The sequence below is a fragment of the Columba livia genome, chromosome 2 (assembly GCF_036013475.1).
Source record: "Columba livia isolate bColLiv1 breed racing homer chromosome 2, bColLiv1.pat.W.v2, whole genome shotgun sequence".
Classification (NCBI taxonomy): Eukaryota; Metazoa; Chordata; class Aves; order Columbiformes; family Columbidae; genus Columba; species Columba livia.
In genome coordinates, this window is record NC_088603.1 from 51,498,719 (window position 1) to 51,515,753 (window position 17,035).

The following is a 17,035-nucleotide window of genomic DNA, read 5'->3' on the forward strand; positions in this document are numbered from 1 at the left end:
GTACTTGATAAATGGTTTCTAACATAAAATGATTACCCCAACCTTCTAGAGTTAGATGACAGCATGTTTGCTAAAACTTCAACTCCAGAAGAATGGATTGCACAGGGAGACTACTATGCTAAACATCAGTTCTGGGAGGTAGGAACATCTGTTTATCTGAAATAAGGATTCTTGTCTATTCTGAAATATTACTTTTTCTTTGCATAATTATCTGTAAACCTTCAGTTGCTCTGTAGCAGTTTATCTTACTTCATGGTTTGTAGTTGTGTAGGTGTCTACAGACTACTTGTAAACAGCTTGCAAGAAGTAAGCAGGGAGAGCAAGCCTTTGGTTTGTAATCTTCAATTCCCTACTCATAAATTTGCAGTCCAGTGAGGGAAAAACATTTTAATGCGCACAAATGAAAGATTATTCAAAAAAACTATTATTAGCAACAACTGGAATTGACCATAATTTGTGAATCGAAACCACGTGCTTGACAATTACACATTACTGTAGGAAAATGAAAACATTTCTTGGAAGTATATTTATTTGGGTGATGATCTCAGAGCCTTTTAATGTTGTTTTTTGACAGTAATTACTGATGGATACAAAACACACATTAAAGAGAAGCATGTAAGAACCAAGGGAGCACTAAGAAAACTGCAGAAAAAGTAGCAAAATGATGATTTTGTTCCCCTACTGTTTAAAGAACATGGAGATTTTACAGTCTTTTATTTCCTAAATTGATTGTTAATGCAGTCCAGATATGGGATGACAGGTAATGGGATGGAAGCAAAACCCACCCAGGACAACACCACCAATTATTCTACAGGGAATTATGGGAAATCTCTAGATCAACTGGCCTTGTCCTTACAGGTGATTTTAACTTCCCAGACATAAACTGGGAATATCATAGAACAGATAAAAAAGTCCAGGAAATTTCTGGAGCATGTTGAAAGTAACTTCTTGGTGCAGGTGCCCATCTAGATTTGTTCTTTGTAAACAGAGAGGGACTCATGGGCAAAGTGGTGATTGCTGGCTGTCTTGGTCACAGTGACCATGAAGTAGTTGTTTCAGATTGTTGGTGATACCCTGTTTCCCTGAAAGTAAGACAGTCTTATACTATTTTTGTTCCAAAAGATGCTTACTCTTTTACATGTATTGCTGCCTGGACACTATTTAAATTGACTTTTTGAAGAACTGTAACTAGGGCTTATTTTTGGAGTAAGGCTTATATTTCAAGCATCCTCAAAAATCCTGAAAAATCATGCTAGGGCTTATTTTCAGGATAGGTCTTATTTTGGAGGAAACAGGGTAGGAGAAAGACTGCCAGCAAAACTTTAACCCCTGGATATGGGGAGAGCAGACTTTGGGCTTCTGAAGAAGCCAGTTAGTCAAGTCCCCTGGAAATCTTACTTTGGAGGTCTTGAGCTCCATGAATACTGGTCACTTTTTAAGAGCCATCTCTTAAGAGTGTAGGAGCAGGCAATTCCAAAGTGTTAGAAGTCAAGCAAGTGGGGCAGAAAGCTGGCTTGGCTGACCCAGTGATCTTGTTCTAGAACTTAGGCAGAAAAAGAAAGTGTGTGAACATTGGAAGCAAGAACAGGCAACACAGGACAATAACAGAGATGCCATTTGCCATTGTAGGGAGGAAATTCGTGCAGCCAAAGCTCGATTAGAATTCAAGCTTGCCAGCACTGTGAAGGACAACAAAAAGGGATTTTTTTAACAATGAAAGGAGGATCAGAGATAACATCAGTCCATTAGCTGATGAGGTCAGTCATCTCACAAATTGGGACATAGACAAAGCAGAGACCTTTAATGTCTTCTTTGCCTCTGTCTTTAACACTGATTATGGGCCCTGGAACCCCAGAGCCCTATGTTGGAAGACTGTGACTGGGGGGATGACACACTCCCAGCCAACTTTGAACTTGTTTAACACTTCCTGCTCTAGCTGGATGTGCCTAAGTCTATGGGGCCTGATGTGATTCATTCCAGTGTACTGAAAGAGCTGGCCGATTTTATTGCAGGACTTCTCCATTATTTTTCAGTGGTGTTGGGAGTCTGTAGAGGTCCCAGTTGACTGGAAGCTGGCAAATGTCCCAATTTTCAAGAAGGGTAAGAAGGAAGATCCTGGTAATTACAGACCTGTCAGTCTCACTTTAGTGCCTGGTAAAATTGTGGAGAAGGTTATTCTGGGAGTTACTGAAAATCACCTGAGAGACAATGCAGTCATTGGTCACAGCCAGCATGGATTCACAAGGGGAGAGTCCCGCTAACAAACTTAATTTCCTTTTATGACAAGATCACCTATATAGTTGACCAAGGGAAGCCAGTATATGTGGTGGTTTGGGATTTTAGCAAAGCTTTTGATAATGTCTCCACAGTATCCTTCCAGACAAAATGTCCAGCACACAACTAAACATGTCCACAGTACGTTGGGTGAGCAGTTAGCTGAGGGGTCAGGCTCAAGAGTTATAGTGAATAGGGTTATATGAGGCTGTTGGCCAGTCACCAGTGGGGTTCCCCACTCAGGGCTCAGTTTTAGGGCCACTGCTCTTTAATGTTTTTATAAATTATCTGGACACAGGAATTGAGTGTACAATAAGTGAGTTTCCCAACAGTACTCAACTAGGAGAGGCTGTGGACTCCGTCGAGGGTAGAGCAGACTTACAGAGAGACCTGGATGGACTAGAGATCTGGGCAATCACTAACCATATGAAATGTAACCAAAGCAAGTACCAAATTCTGTACCTAGGGCAGGGTAATCTTGGTTGTAGGTACAAATTGGGGCACAAGAGGCTGGAGAGCAGCCCAGTGGAAAGAGATCTGGGGGTCTGGGTTGATAGCAAGTTGGACATGAGCCACTAGTGTGCCCTGGCAGCAAAAAGGGCCGACCATGCCCCGGGGGTGCATCAAGCACAGCATTGCCAGGTGGTTCCCCAATTCTACACTGCACTGGTGCAACCTCACCTGGAACACTGTGTGCACTTTTGGGTGCTTCAGTGTAAGGACATCAGACTATTAGAGAGGGGGTCCAGAGGAGGGTGGCCACCATGGTGAAAGGTCTCAAAGGCATGACTTATGAGGAGCAGCTGAGGTCACTTGGCTTGTTGAGCTTGGAGAAGGCTGAGGGTGACCTCATGGCAGTCTACAACTTCCTCAAGGAGGGCAGCGGAAGGGGTGACCAGCGATAGGACATGAGCAAATGGAATTAAACTGTGTCAGAGGAAGTTCAAATTCAATATTAGGAAAAGGATCTTCACTGAAAGGGTGGTTGGTCACTGAACAGGCACCCCAGGCAGTGGTCACAGCACCAAGCCTGATAGTTCAAGGAGCACCTAGTCAAATGGTTTAGTTTTAGGTAGTCCTGTGAGAAGCAGGGATTTGAACATGATGATCCTTATGAGTCCCTTCCAACTTGGGATATTCTATGATTCTATTAATAAAATTTTGGGATACTTTTTTGATGATGAAGAAGGAAAGCTTCCATTTTTTTGTTGCCAGCAACATATAATTTTTATAGGGTAAATAGATGTTTAGAACAACGCAGAAATCAAAATAATTAGTTGCCACTATACAGACAGTCTTTATCTTCCCTTGAAAAAGAAAATAGGCAATTTTCTAAATAGACAGAAAAGTAGTTAGATAAAAACCACACAGCTGAAAGAATTTTATCTTTAAAATCTGGAATGTATTAGCTGTATTATCTGCTCTTCTTCTTTCTTTATAACCCTGATCTTTGCTTATCATTGCTACATTAAGAAGAAATTGTCTGGTGAATTTGGCAATTCTAAGAATGACTACTAATGTGCAATTTCTGAACACAAGCAAACACTAAATTACTAGATAGAATAAAGAAATAATAATGGTGTTGCAGAATAAGTGAGGTGATAATGAAGCAAACCTTGCTAGGAACATAGTGACTCCTCTTGTTTCTCTTTAGCTTATCACAGAAAGGGCCTGTTATGGTAAATGCATGAATAAATATTCCATGCGTTTAGGTTTTAACTTTGCACACATTGGTTTTCCTCATTTTTATTAATAGAATTTATGTGGTAGATGCCTGGCGACTTATCAATTAATGGCTTAGGCCATCATTCAAATTGCATGTGCTATTTGTTCCATCAGTGTAGCAGGAATTTTGCTTTCACTACTTCCATGTAAAAACATTGTAATTAAAATTCTAATTGTGCTAGACACATGTGGACTGACTTAAAAGCTTTTCTTTTTGTCTTAAAAAAACACTGTAATGTTTTACCTTTTCCTTCTTCCAGGCACCCTGCCAGTCTCTCTTTTTTCCATTACAGTGACTGTAAAATTAAGTATTGCTTTTATGTGATAAGCCATGGGCTGGGTGCACATTTGTGAATGCTGTGTGTGATTTCACTTCAGGTAGCAGCCAAATGTTACCAAAAGGGAGGAGCAGCTGAGAAGTCAAAACTGGCCCTGGCACATGATGCTGTTCTCAAGGTGCACTCAAAGAAAAGCAGCCCCAGGTAAGTGTAAATGCAAAGGAGCAAGTGTCATTCTGCAGCACCAGACCTCATGTGTGTGTGCAGGGAGAGATTCCCACCACAGTTGTGGAACCGGACTGGAGATATCAGAGAACCACATGGGTGATACATCTTCATGTCTTTGTCTGGGGGTGGCAAAAGATTTAAGAAATTGGCAAGTCTGGCACAGCTCCAGCAGGATCTGGGGCACTGCTCCCTTTGGGGAGTAGTGAAAGCAGTTGTACACCATGGGCTGTCAAAACCACATGTGGCCATTGAAAGGGTTCACTGGCTATGTGAGAGAAAAGCAACAGTATGTGTGTTACCTCAAGAGGCTTTATAATCTTATATATAGATAGAAGAGCATATAGAATCATAGAATCATTTCAGCAGGAAGAGACCCTTGGGATCATCGAGTCCAACCATAACCTAACCTAACTCTAGCACTAAACCATGTCCCTAAGAACCATGTTTTTTAAACACCTGCAGGGGTGGTAACTCCACCACCCCCCTGGGCAGCCTGTTCCAATGCCTGACAACCCTTTCCGTGAAGAATTTTTTTGTAGTATCCAATGTAAATCTCCCCTGGCACAACTTGAGGACATTTCCTCCCATACTATCACTTGCTACTTGGGAGACAAGACCAACACCCTCCATGCTACAACCTCATTTCAGGTAGTTGTAGACAGTGATAAGGTCTCCCCTCAGCCTCCTTTTCTCCAGGCTAAACAGCCCCAGTTCCCTCAACCGCTCCTCATCAGACTTGTGCTCCAGAATCCTCACCAGCTTTGTCGCCTCCTCTGCACTGTCTCCAGCACCTCAATGTCCTTCTTCTGATGAGGGGCCCAAAACTGAACACAGTATTCAAGGTGCAGCATCAGCAGTGCTCAACTCCAGTTAACCCTACTGCTTATTCACTTAACAAAGAAGAAGAAATGGTGCTGTACAGTTGGGGAGAAAAGCCACTAACAAAAAGTGTGCTCTGAGGTGAAATTAGTATTAGAACCAATCTAAACTAAATAAGCAGAATTGGGTCTGAACCGAAGGGCAGTTTTAAAGGGACAGATTTTGAGATGACTCATTTATTTCGTGCTGTCAGCTGGGCAAAATAGCTCAGGGGAGGAAGTTTGGAGTTTCCTGAAGAGGCTGGAAAACTGTTTGGGACTTGTTGCAAATAAAACAAGATAAAATGTCATGGGGAGGACTTTAGAACTAAGTGAATTAATTCCTGTTCATTCTGGGGAGGCTGAAAACTAGCAGAGATACCAGAGTGGGTAAGGAATGACTAGAGCAGAGGAAGCTAACACTGAAGGGAGAAGGGGGAAGGTCTGGAGAAATGACAGGATTTAATCAAGATTTTACCTTTTTTAAGTACCTTTTTTATATTCGTGGCTCTGGCTAGAAGTATAAGGTTACTCATAAAATTTTATGATCATAGAGAAGTAGCTGATGGGACTGAAAAATCTTTTTTTTTTCAGTTGGCTGTAAGCTGGACTGCTTGTCAACTGGATAAAATTTGAGAAGAAATTGGATGTATTAAGATACGTTGATGGAACATATGTAATAATGAAACTGTGAAAGTGGCAGGTTTTTTTAGTAGAGTTATTAATGCTGGTGTACAAAGCATAAGTAAGATTCCTGTGTGGTCTATAATATGAAATTCTCTGTATGGTTCTGATTCTCCAGGCTCAGGAATGATGAATTTAGACTAGGTCTAGGAGGAAGATAGGCGTGCTGTGATGATGTCAGAAAGGCTGGACTTGTTTATTTTTACAGAACAAAGGCTGAGAACAAATTTGATTGTTGTCTTTAGTGGCATTGGGGCTAAATACCAGCAAGGAAGGAGAGAGTTAATCTAGAAGAGAGAAGGAGCACAAAACTACACTAGTGTATTTAGTTTGAGAATTTAAATTTTAAAAACCCCAGCTTTTTACTGCCATAGCAGTGAGGTTCTGGAACAGACTTTGGACAGAACAGTGTCAGCCCAAAATATGACTAATTGTAAGGTAATACCTCATAAGGTTATTTATGAAGAAAAACACAGGATGTCAGCATTGGTTGGATTCAGTGACAGATCATGTGATCCTAAACTTAATTTGGATGTCATTTGTTATTTTCTCCTACTTTCTACAGGGAAAAACAGATGGAATATATGACATTGGCTAAAACTTACTTGGAATGTGGAGAACCAATACTGTCACTAAAATGTCTGTTTCAATCAAAGGAACTCCGGCTTTGTGCAGAATTGTGTAAAAAGTTAGGAAAGGTATTAAATCCTCTAAACTGTCCTCTCCTTGTCACTTTCCTTTTCCTACAGCTATTTTTCCTCTCATATTAGTCATAAGGTAATAGTATTTTTCTCTGAAATTGTACTAGCTGAACTAAATGAGCCCTTTAAGCTGGGCCGTTTAAGAGGAAGCATTTGTCACAGAGTAGCCAGAAGAAGATGAAGGGGATAATGATGCAGTTATGCAGTCTAGGTTTATTTCTTTGTCTTTCCTCAAATGTCACCATCAGTCATTTTTGCTTTGCAGTCAAAAATTAATTAATGACTCATTTAATGAAAATTAAGCTGTTACTTCATTCAATACTCTGATACTGAAACTTCACTGATTACAGGCATCTAAATGGAACCTTGACACTTGCAAGGATTAAGTAATGGACTAACAATTTTCTAAGCAGATGAGGATGTTTAACATTTTTTATTTGCAGTGCATTTCCACTAGAAGAATGTAAAGTAATTGTTCCCAAATATTCTAAGTTTAAGTTACAACTTCCCATTCTGCATCCATAACTGTTTTAATTTAATCCTGTCGATTCTGAGAAATTTGCAAGTCAACAGTAGTCTGTGTGGTGTTTTTTCATAGCAGGCAGAGCTGGGCAAATAAAAAGTGCATTGGAAATCAATTATAATACCTTTAATTTTACATTGTAGTTTTTCAAACACAAATATTTTGAAGTTTTTTAAATAATATGTTTGGTTTTAATGATGGTGGCATTAGTATGTATTTGATTACATACAGATATTTTAATTACATTTTACTAAAGTGTTCTTCTCTATAAGACACATGATGGAATTACTAAATTTATTCTATTCATGTAGTTTTGACTGTTTGGAGCACTTCAGTTTCATTACTGACTTCTGCATTGCAGATGAAAGATGCTGCAGTTTACTATCAGAAAAGCCAGTGCTATAAAGAAGCATCTGAATGTTATGAACAAATTGAGGAGTTTGATCTGGCAATTAAAATGTACTGTCAGGAAGAACTCTATGAAGAAGCAGCAAAGGCAGTTGAAAGGTATGTCTTCCAAGACGGTACTGAAGTGTAATTATCTTTTCCATTTCCAAATTCAATATAATACAGCTAGTTCACCATAAAATTTTCACTGGAGTTTTGCCTCTTGACTTTGTTTTATATGAAGTTAAATTAACTTTGTCAAAATTCTCACTTGGGTAATGATAACATGGTGGAAGCTATCTACCGCATTCACAGCTGGAGCAGTGACTAGCTTCGTTTTCCTCAGAATTTTTTCCAGTCTTTATTACCTGTCGTGTAGGTCCTCCTTCAGCCAGTCCTCTGAACTAGATTCTGATGGTAAATATGACAAAAACATTTAATAGAAGTATTAAATACTACTTTTTTAAAGCATGAAATAGTGGTGGACTTAACCACTTAGTCACTGAGTTCTGTAAGCATATAACCATTAGATGTGTGGTATATAACGCAGCAGTTGTAGCAAATTAATTATTTGTCTCCCAAAATCTCTAACTTAGAGCAAAGAATAGTGATTTGAATGACCAGCTTGTGCTGCCTCTCTTAACAGATTCTTGGTCCCAGTCCCCGAGATGAACTGTTCCATCTCCCCTGTCCTGACTGGGGCAGTTAAGAGCTGCCTTGCACTGTGCATGATAAACTGATTTTATTAGTATCGTTTTGACAGAACTTTGCGTCTGGCACCATCCCTGTGGCCTCCTCAGCACATTCTTGCATACCCAGTTCATTTATTTGCCATACCTTTCTTTGTACCTAAATTGATTCATGGCTTTTAAAGAAATACATATAACAATTAGAATTCTAGCAAGGCCTACAGTCACATAGCCTCACTGAAATCCTTTGTGAGGTGCCTTTAAAAATGGCAACTTTTTTTAAGGACTAAAGCTTGTTTAATATGTAGAGGTAGTCTGATGAAAAAGTTCAAGCATTAAAGCCACCTTACCAACTAATGATTTTTTAAAATCAGCCTCCCCAAATCATTCATGCAAATTCATCAGCCTAGGTACAAAAATCTGTACTCCCACGTTTATCCTGAAAAAGATGGTAATGAAAGGCTATGATAAATTTACTCACCCATCAGGAAAAAAATAATTTATCCTCAGCATGGAGGAGAAAATACTTTTACAAGACTGGCTTAGGGAGATATTGGCTGATACGAAATTATTAAAATAATAATTAATAGAGTGTTTTAAAGTGCATGTTTTGAGAGATGCAACAAGGTACTTTGCTCAGGCATTTATTAAGCAGCCAAGTATGTGTCGGTACATACAAGAGAAATGATAGAGTTCTCTAAACTGATTGGTTTATGGAAATTTTTACATAATATTATTTATATCAGCCTGTTGAGAATTCATTGAAATTCTGATTTATTTCATTCTGTTTTCTGTTCATGTAAACAACGATTCCATATTGAGGCTTACTTTAATAAATAAAGATTACCACTGGCAAAATGTGATTAAATAATTTGTAGAGTGATTTGACAGCATGGAGAAAGATTCACTAATGCTGTGAACCTTGTGACTTGTTTGTATCAGAAGTTCTAATGATCTTGCCTTATGTTGTAACTAAACTCTTTCTGTAGATCTTTTAAGATGATGTGATTGTTTTTTTGCATGACAGACAAATCACTTGAAATAGTTGGTCTTTTTGAATGAAGGGCTTCTGGAGGCAGCTATTTGTTTAATTTTTTGGAGGCTTTTGAAAAACGCGGTATTTTTTTGTCTAGATTGCTCACCTGTGGTAGTAAGTTGGTGCATCTATTATTTCAGATATGAAGAGATGTTAAATACAAAAGGACAAATGGTTTCCAAACTCTCATGTACCGCGAATCAGTTGTATTTGGAAGCAGCTGCAAAGTACCTGAGTATGAACAGAACTGAGGAGATGATGCGAGTCCTCTCGAAACTCGATATAGAGGATCAGCTGGAGTTTCTGAAGTCTCGTGGATGCTTGCGCCAAACAGCAGACTTATTGAAAAGGGAAGGTCGAGAGGAAGAAGCTGCCAAGTTAATGAAACAACATGGGTTTGCTCTGGAAGCAGCCAACCTCACAGCTATAAAAGAGTTTCGTGCGTCGTGTTTGCTTGCTGCAGCACGTGCCGCTGTGACTTGCTGTTCGGAATCGGCCCTGGCAGACATGGAGGTCATCCTAAGAGAAGCCCTGGAACTTTGTGAACAAACTGGGCACAAGTCTGGCATTGCTGAGGCTGTGTTTTTGCAGGGAGCTCTGAAGGGAGACTTCGTCAGGCTGAGCAACGCGTACTGGCGGTTCCTATCTCTGAATCATTCTGCTGGTGCAGTGGAAGCTCTCTTTGCATTGTGTCGTTGCAGCACTGCTAGCCAGGACATCCTCTTTATGGCACCACGTGGCTTAATGGCTCTTCTGAGCCTAGTTAGGGGTTTGAAGAAAGCAGCCACCAATGTGGAGAAAGATATGGTGAAGTCATGCTTTGCCTATTTTGGGATTGTCCCAACAGGTGACAGTTGCCAGGTGTCTCAAAATGAAGCTGAACCCATTCTCAAGTTTTTGTCAGACAAGCCAAGTCTAAAAGAGAAGAAGACAAAAGGTGATTTCTCAGTAAGCACAGAGGAGGTAAAATCAGCTTTGAATCAGCACTTGTTAAGCAGATTGTGCTCTATCACCCATGAGTTACTGAACAAGCATTACCCTGATATTTGTGTGAAGTTCATTGCTGGCTTGAACTGTGAAGATAAAACCTGTGAGAATTACCATAGGCCCTTGTTGCGTCATGAAGCAAAGACGATATTTCAGTGTAAAATGCATCTGGTGGCAATAAATGGACTGCTGTTGGAAGCCACACGCACTTTCCCTAAAGAGCTACTGAATCAGTGCAAAAGCTTTGACATTTTGACTGCTGACAAATATGCATCATGTAAAGCCCTCCTACAAATGTTTTTTCCTAATCATTTTCATTTGAGAATCCTGTCTGAGAACCCAAAGGCGTGCAAAGAAACACTGGAGTTCAGTAACGTTATTTCCAAACCCTGTAGAGCGCTGTTGAAGGAGTACATCACATTTAAGTTTAAAAAGGAAGATGCTGTAGCCAGAAGAGAATCAACTGACTTGTGGCTAAGTGTCATGCAGGTTTTCATCTTATCTTCGGGATATCCTGAAGAGCTTGAGAAACTTCTTTCTAAGGAAGAGGATGATTACAGCAAAGAACTAAACTTTGTTCTAGTAAAGAGTAAAGGCCGAGGAGGAAAGGCCAAAGGAATAGAGGGCAGACATGGTATGTTGCTACCTGACAAAAATGATGAAAATGCAGGGAAAACACACTTGTGCTTCTTTCGACTTCTTGAAAATTCACTTGAGCAATTCTATGTTCATAAGAACCCAGAAAACTGTAAAAGGTTTTTTTTCCGTTTTATGAATGTCCTGGTCAAGAAATGCACAAGATACCTGATTCCAAGCATAGGAAACACAGTGATGTTGTTGGAATTCCAGTATATTCTTTGCTGTGCTGTCCTGATGCGTCTGTCCAAGAACCTTACTCTCTGCTTTCCAAAGAGTTACATTGCTCTTCTTCATTACTGGGAGTTTTTGTTCAGAAGCAAGGACCATAACAAAGAACTTCGAGACACATTTTCTATCATACAGGAGTACAGACCAAAGGACCCATATGTAGCTGTACAGAATTTCATGTTTCATCTCTGTTATCTAGCAAAAGTTTTGTGTGGAGTTCATGGAATGTTCAATGTCCTTCTGGATGCTTTCCAGGATCCTGACTGCATAACTTCAGGGGAGGCTGAGCGGACTGTAGTGCTGTGCTTAGTGATGTTACTGAATGCCGACCAGGTGCAGGATTCTAAATATAGATCCCACTTATGTCACTACTTTCCTGAAATCAAGGCAATGCTGAACTCAATGAGAAAAGACACTCCCTCTAAAGTGCCTGAAAGATTGCTAAGGATCGTGGAACAAGTGAGTGATGCTACACATGTAAGAGAAATCGCTGTAGGCCTGCAAGAGCTTCTGAAAGAGCGAGATGCAGAGTACTTGGTGGACTGCCGATGGAAGTGGGACTCTGCGTACACTCAGGGGCACCCACCCATACGGGGCATCCTGTATGAAACCATAAACCTTGACAGGTTTGTGACCTCTTTGGATAAGACAGAATATGCTGATGAACTAGAAAAGGAACTTGAAGGGGTTCATTGCTTAGAAGACCAAAAGGATCCCCTGGAAGTCATTGCACTCAGCAAGCAACAGAAGCAAGAACAGAAAGCGTCTGCTCAACGCCAGCTGCGTCGTGTCTTCCATTTTGTTTCTCTGTGCATGAAGTGGAAAAGGAAGGCTTGCTCCAAAGCTGAACCTGTTGCAATGGAAGGAGAGGAATTTTTATCAGACATCTTCAAAAAAGCAGATATTGACCAAACACAGTGTGACCTCTGTGGAGTCAGGTTCATCCAGAGCTCTGAGAACTATTTCAGCCGATCAGAAAACGTGGAGCCAGACGCTTCTGAAGCTGTGACACCAATGGAGATCAGTGGGGGAGAGAAGTTGCATGTAGAAGGGAGTGCAACTTCTGTGGCCAGTGAGGCTTACACAGAGCACAGAAACACAGATGAACACAGAAAGAATAATGCTGCCTACAAACACTATGCCGACTTCTTCAGAAGAAAGATAGATCCAATAATATATGATGGACTGGAAGTCGTGGAAGCTGTTACAGAGGAGACTTACACCCAAGATGGCTTAGCATATAAAGAGGGTTCCAACTTACGCCAGAGAAAAATCAAAGAGAATATTAAGAAGATTTCAGATGCAGTAGAGGAAATCTATGAGAGAAAAGACTGGGCTAAAGGTAGGACCTTTCCACTTTTACTTCAAACAATTTCATAAGTTATTTGTGGCCAAACTTCTCCACCTGACAAAGCTCCGTCTGAAAATCTTAATGTTGTCAATAGGAGGGTATTTGCAGGTATTTCAGGTAGCTGGGGAAAAGAGAAACTGAGACAGCTGAAAATATTAAAAAATATCTTCTCACCTCCTCCAAACACAAAGTAAACATCAGGTAGTACAGGTGAAGTGAATAGTGGTGAATTTTAACTACATGATCAGATGTGCAGTGTTCTCTGAATTTATACAGTCTTATGGTAGCCTGTTACGTTAGACTAGATAATATTTCCTAATTTTTCTACTATTTCTTACTTACTTAGTTCTGCCAGCTGTAGTAATTTGGATATGCAGAGGCAGAGTGTTAGGAGTACTTGGAATCTTTGGTTAAGGATATCCCTGAACTTGTAGTTTTGCTAGGGCTGAACAAAAGTGAATACTTAACTACAAATCTGTAGGGTGTCAGGCACTCAAAGTCAACCCTAGTATTATAAAGTTCAGTAAATTATGGTACTTAAGAGGTATGTATTTTGATATTTGATTTATTTTTAACTCGTATGCATAAAGCATTATTCTATGCTGATTTTTGAAAGCAAAATTGAATTGCTGTATGAGTAGCCTAGGAGCAAAATTGTTTGGGGTACTTGATGTGGGAAAGTGACATCTTAAATCAAAACACTGTTATTGGCTTTAGTTGTAGAAATCCACCAACCCTGTCAAGTTGTCACTTTGCCTGTGATGTCTGACAGTAATGAAAAATTGTGATATTTGATATGTTCATCAGCTCCGATCAGTGAAATGCATTAAATTTAACCTAACTAAGAGTTAGGTTGTGGTCTTCATGTGTAAGCTTTATATTTACTCCTTGTGGAAAGCTTTTACATATGGATGAGGTCCATAAAGTTTTGCTTATTACTTAGTTGGCTTTCTGTTCAATGAACCATGATAGTGATGAATATTATATATGTCATAGACTTAATTAGGTAATAGTTGATTTTCTTATGACAATTGTTTGATAAATGTTATCTTGTTCTTCCACTCAGTGAAACTATATTTACAGAAATTATTTGCCTTTGAGATTCATTTTTCCTCACTTTGTAACAAGCATTTTTCCAGTCCTTAATGGTGTAGTTAAGCAAGGATTACAGCGTCTTGGGTCTATGTTTTACTTTGACTTGTTTAATTTCAGAGGGATAATGAAAGCCAGGAACTCAAATGCCCAAAAATAGATCACAGAATGGTTGGGGTTGGAAGGGACCTCTGGAGGTCATCTTGTCCAACCCACTTGCTAAAGCAGGTTCACCTAAATAAACCAGAATGTTTTCAGAAGTTTCAGGTATACCTTAAAAGGGACAGCACAAGAATGGAGAGCCTCTCTGATAGTGCTAGAAATGTTGACTGGAATGGGGAGTAACACATACGGCATCTTCGTCCCCAGTTGCCTGCACATGAGATGACTGGTGACTGAGACTTCTTGCTTTGCAGCATCATCATAGAGCACAGCTCTGAGTAACTTCATTTTGTGCTTGGCTCTTAGCTGCTGTCCATCTCTTAGCTAGTGTTTTTACAGAATGTTAATTGTGCTCCATTTCAGCTGAAGAAATAATAACCAAACAAGCCAACAAATTGGTTGCCACCGTTGACGAGGCTCGTAAGTGGTTGAAGAAAATGGACTCTCATAGGATAAAAGAAGAAGGTATGTTTTCAAATTATAGACATTTTTGTGCCCCTGGAGGACACTGTTCTGTGATGGTCTCTTAGCATCACTTCAGTCTCAAAGTCGGCAGTGTTGAGGATATTCACTTGCCCTCTAGGCAACAAGAAGGGGGCACTTCTGTAGGGCAGGGAGATTGAAGAGGAGCCATCTTCATCTTCACCAGCAAGGCAGTGCTATTCCTTAACTCTAGTGCAGCAGTGCATTTATGGGCAGCTTGAATCCAAGTTCTTGGAAACCAGCTTCCTAACAAATCTAATCCTTAGCTTGCTTTTAAGGGTTCTCTGGAAAAATATTATATGCGGTTGGTTTTCTTTTGTTCTCACTTCCATTTCACTTGGTTTTGCACCAAAAGTAACATACGCTGATACAGTCTATTGCATCACAGACCTCTGAGGACAAATTTAAGACTTCATTGTTCCTACTTGTGTGTTTAGGTTTAAGAACATACTTAGGTGGTGGGATTGCAGCAATTGCATTAAAAGGCAGCAATGAAGTGATCAGGCTTACAAATTGTGCTACAAGTAAAGCATTAAAGTAGCTGTATTTTAGAAAATGATTGTGATAAAGCCTTGTGTTAGACTTTTCTATTCCAAGAAAGATCTAGTTAATAAGACTACATGGAAGTGCTCTCAGTGTCTCACAAGCAATATTGTAGTCTGTCTTTTAAGTCAGTAACCAAATATATTGTCTGCTGAAACTGAACCTTGAAGGAAGAGAGACATACTTCTTAAAGTCAAAAACAATAACAATAGAAATGGATTTTCAGTGTAAAAATGAATTACTAGTGGAGCAAGTGGCTTAGCAGTCTCTGGTTCCTAGCAGAGCTATGAAGGACATTATAATATTAAGCCCAGTACTTCTTAAATGTGATTATATGAAGGTATATTGCTGGCATATAAAATAGCAATGACATAGCTTGTCATACTATCAAAAGGAAAAGGTCCTGGGGTTTTCCATTCTGCATTAATTTCTTGTTTTTAATATAGGCTTTGTACATGATAGAGACTTGGAAAATGAAGTGGAAGATGAAAGCATGGCTTTTGAAGAACTCGTCAATAAAAAACTCTCAAGAAAAAAAGGAAGATGCGGGAAATGATAATTAGAAAAAATATGCAGATGGCTATTCTATCCTCAACAATGTAATTTTAGAATTTTAAAAGATGTTAAGAAGAGAGGGATGGGGTCAGAAATGAGAAGAGTCTGAAGAGAAAAAGCAAGTTATGCTGTTGGGTTTTTAATCACTTGTGTCAGAATAATTACCTATGTGCTGATGATGTAGTTGTTAAAACCTGTGACAAGATGAATTTCCCTCCAAATCTATGTGGTAGCTTGAAAGTAACAAAAAGCCAAAGAAAAAAACAAGTAGGAAAAAATAATGTTTCTGCCTCCTATTAGGGGTATTTTTCCACTCAGTCTTCTAATTTTTCTTCTTCCCTGTTAAATTACATCATCATTCTTCTGAGCTGGAATACTCAGAATAATAGAAGGATAGTTTCTCTGATTTAAAGAGGTTTTAATTGGTGTTTTTAGGTTACCATTGTAAATCTGCTGTGTTCTGAGTCTTCCTATGTTTGGAAAATTTTGAGTCTTTGGGTGAGGTACTTGCAATATCTCTCTTTTCTATTTTTATATACAAGAACAGTAATTTCTAAACACATTCCTATTTTTGACAGTGTGAATACTTCTAATTAGATATGCAAGTTATATATTGTATGTCTTCTATTTGATCAGGTTTTGATATAAACTGTTACCTGTACATATTGAAATAGAGATAATCTTTCTTTAAAAGAGTATTACACATTAAGTGTTTTGTAATTTTAATTGACAAAAGGCTTTTTGTAATGTATAATAATGTTTTTATAAATTCTGTAAGATATTGAAAATCACTTGATCTTGTCTTATTTTTTTGATTGCGTTCTGAAAGCCATATGTGGCTTGACTGCATGAATGAGATTTACAAGTTGGGTCCAGAGTATCAGTTCATACTGATTCGGTTTTACTTCCGTGATTTCAATGTCTCCAACATACTGTAGTCTCCTTTGGAAACATTTTAAATTAATGCATTTGAATGTTAAACATAATTAATTAGAGTATTATTTAGTTGTTAAAATATTTTTGTATTGAAGAGGCAGCCACTTTGTATACATAACAAATTGTTTCAATAATTACCTTTTGCCAAAAGCTTAATAACTTGTTATTATGCTCAGTGTCGTGGAGTGGGACATTTTACATGGGTAAAAATGAAATGTCACTGTAGAAAGGAGCAGCGTGGGCAGCAGTAATAGTTATCTATTGCATTGTAATTGCCGTTGTCTGCCAGAAGACTCTTTACCAAGTGCTTAGTTTTAAAGAAGCCTTGTTGCTTAAGCAAGCGTCTAGTAGATAGTTTAAAAACATACACTGATGAAATGTAATGCTAGTTGCTTGCACTGTATGGAAATCAAGAATTAAGAAAGTTGGATCATTAATGTAACTTCCTTGCCTTTTCTTCTATAATGGTGTGTGTTTTTCATTTGAAATTACTCCAAGAAATTTTCCCGATTACTTTCTCAGCTTGAGTATTTATGTTTGTGGCAGTAAATGCTACCTAAGCTTTTTAAGGACAATTACAGTTTTAAAATCCTTGTTGGCCACAGTTCAAAGATCTAGTGATCATACTTTCTTTTTATGGGAAAAATGGAGCTTTAACAAAATTATTGCAAAATGCC

At 38.9% G+C, this 17,035-nt stretch overlaps 1 protein-coding gene across 3 annotated transcripts in view; it reads left to right on the forward strand.

Moving 5' to 3' along the window:
• The window catches only part of TRANK1 (tetratricopeptide repeat and ankyrin repeat containing 1), a 56,899-nt gene extending 40,686 nt beyond the window's left edge, over nt 1-16,213 (forward strand). For all 3 annotated transcript variants that reach the window (XM_065051850.1, XM_065051852.1, XM_065051849.1), the window contains 7 exons: nt 50-138; nt 4,378-4,481; nt 6,612-6,744; nt 7,632-7,777; nt 9,523-12,578; nt 14,205-14,306; nt 15,314-16,213. In XM_065051850.1, coding sequence (XP_064907922.1) covers nt 50-138; nt 4,378-4,481; nt 6,612-6,744; nt 7,632-7,777; nt 9,523-12,578; nt 14,205-14,306; nt 15,314-15,423 — 3,740 coding nt within the window. In that variant the 3' untranslated portion in view covers nt 15,424-16,213. The remainder of the gene's footprint in view (nt 1-49; nt 139-4,377; nt 4,482-6,611; nt 6,745-7,631; nt 7,778-9,522; nt 12,579-14,204; nt 14,307-15,313) is intronic.
• The last annotated feature ends 822 nt before the right edge of the window (nt 16,214-17,035 follow it).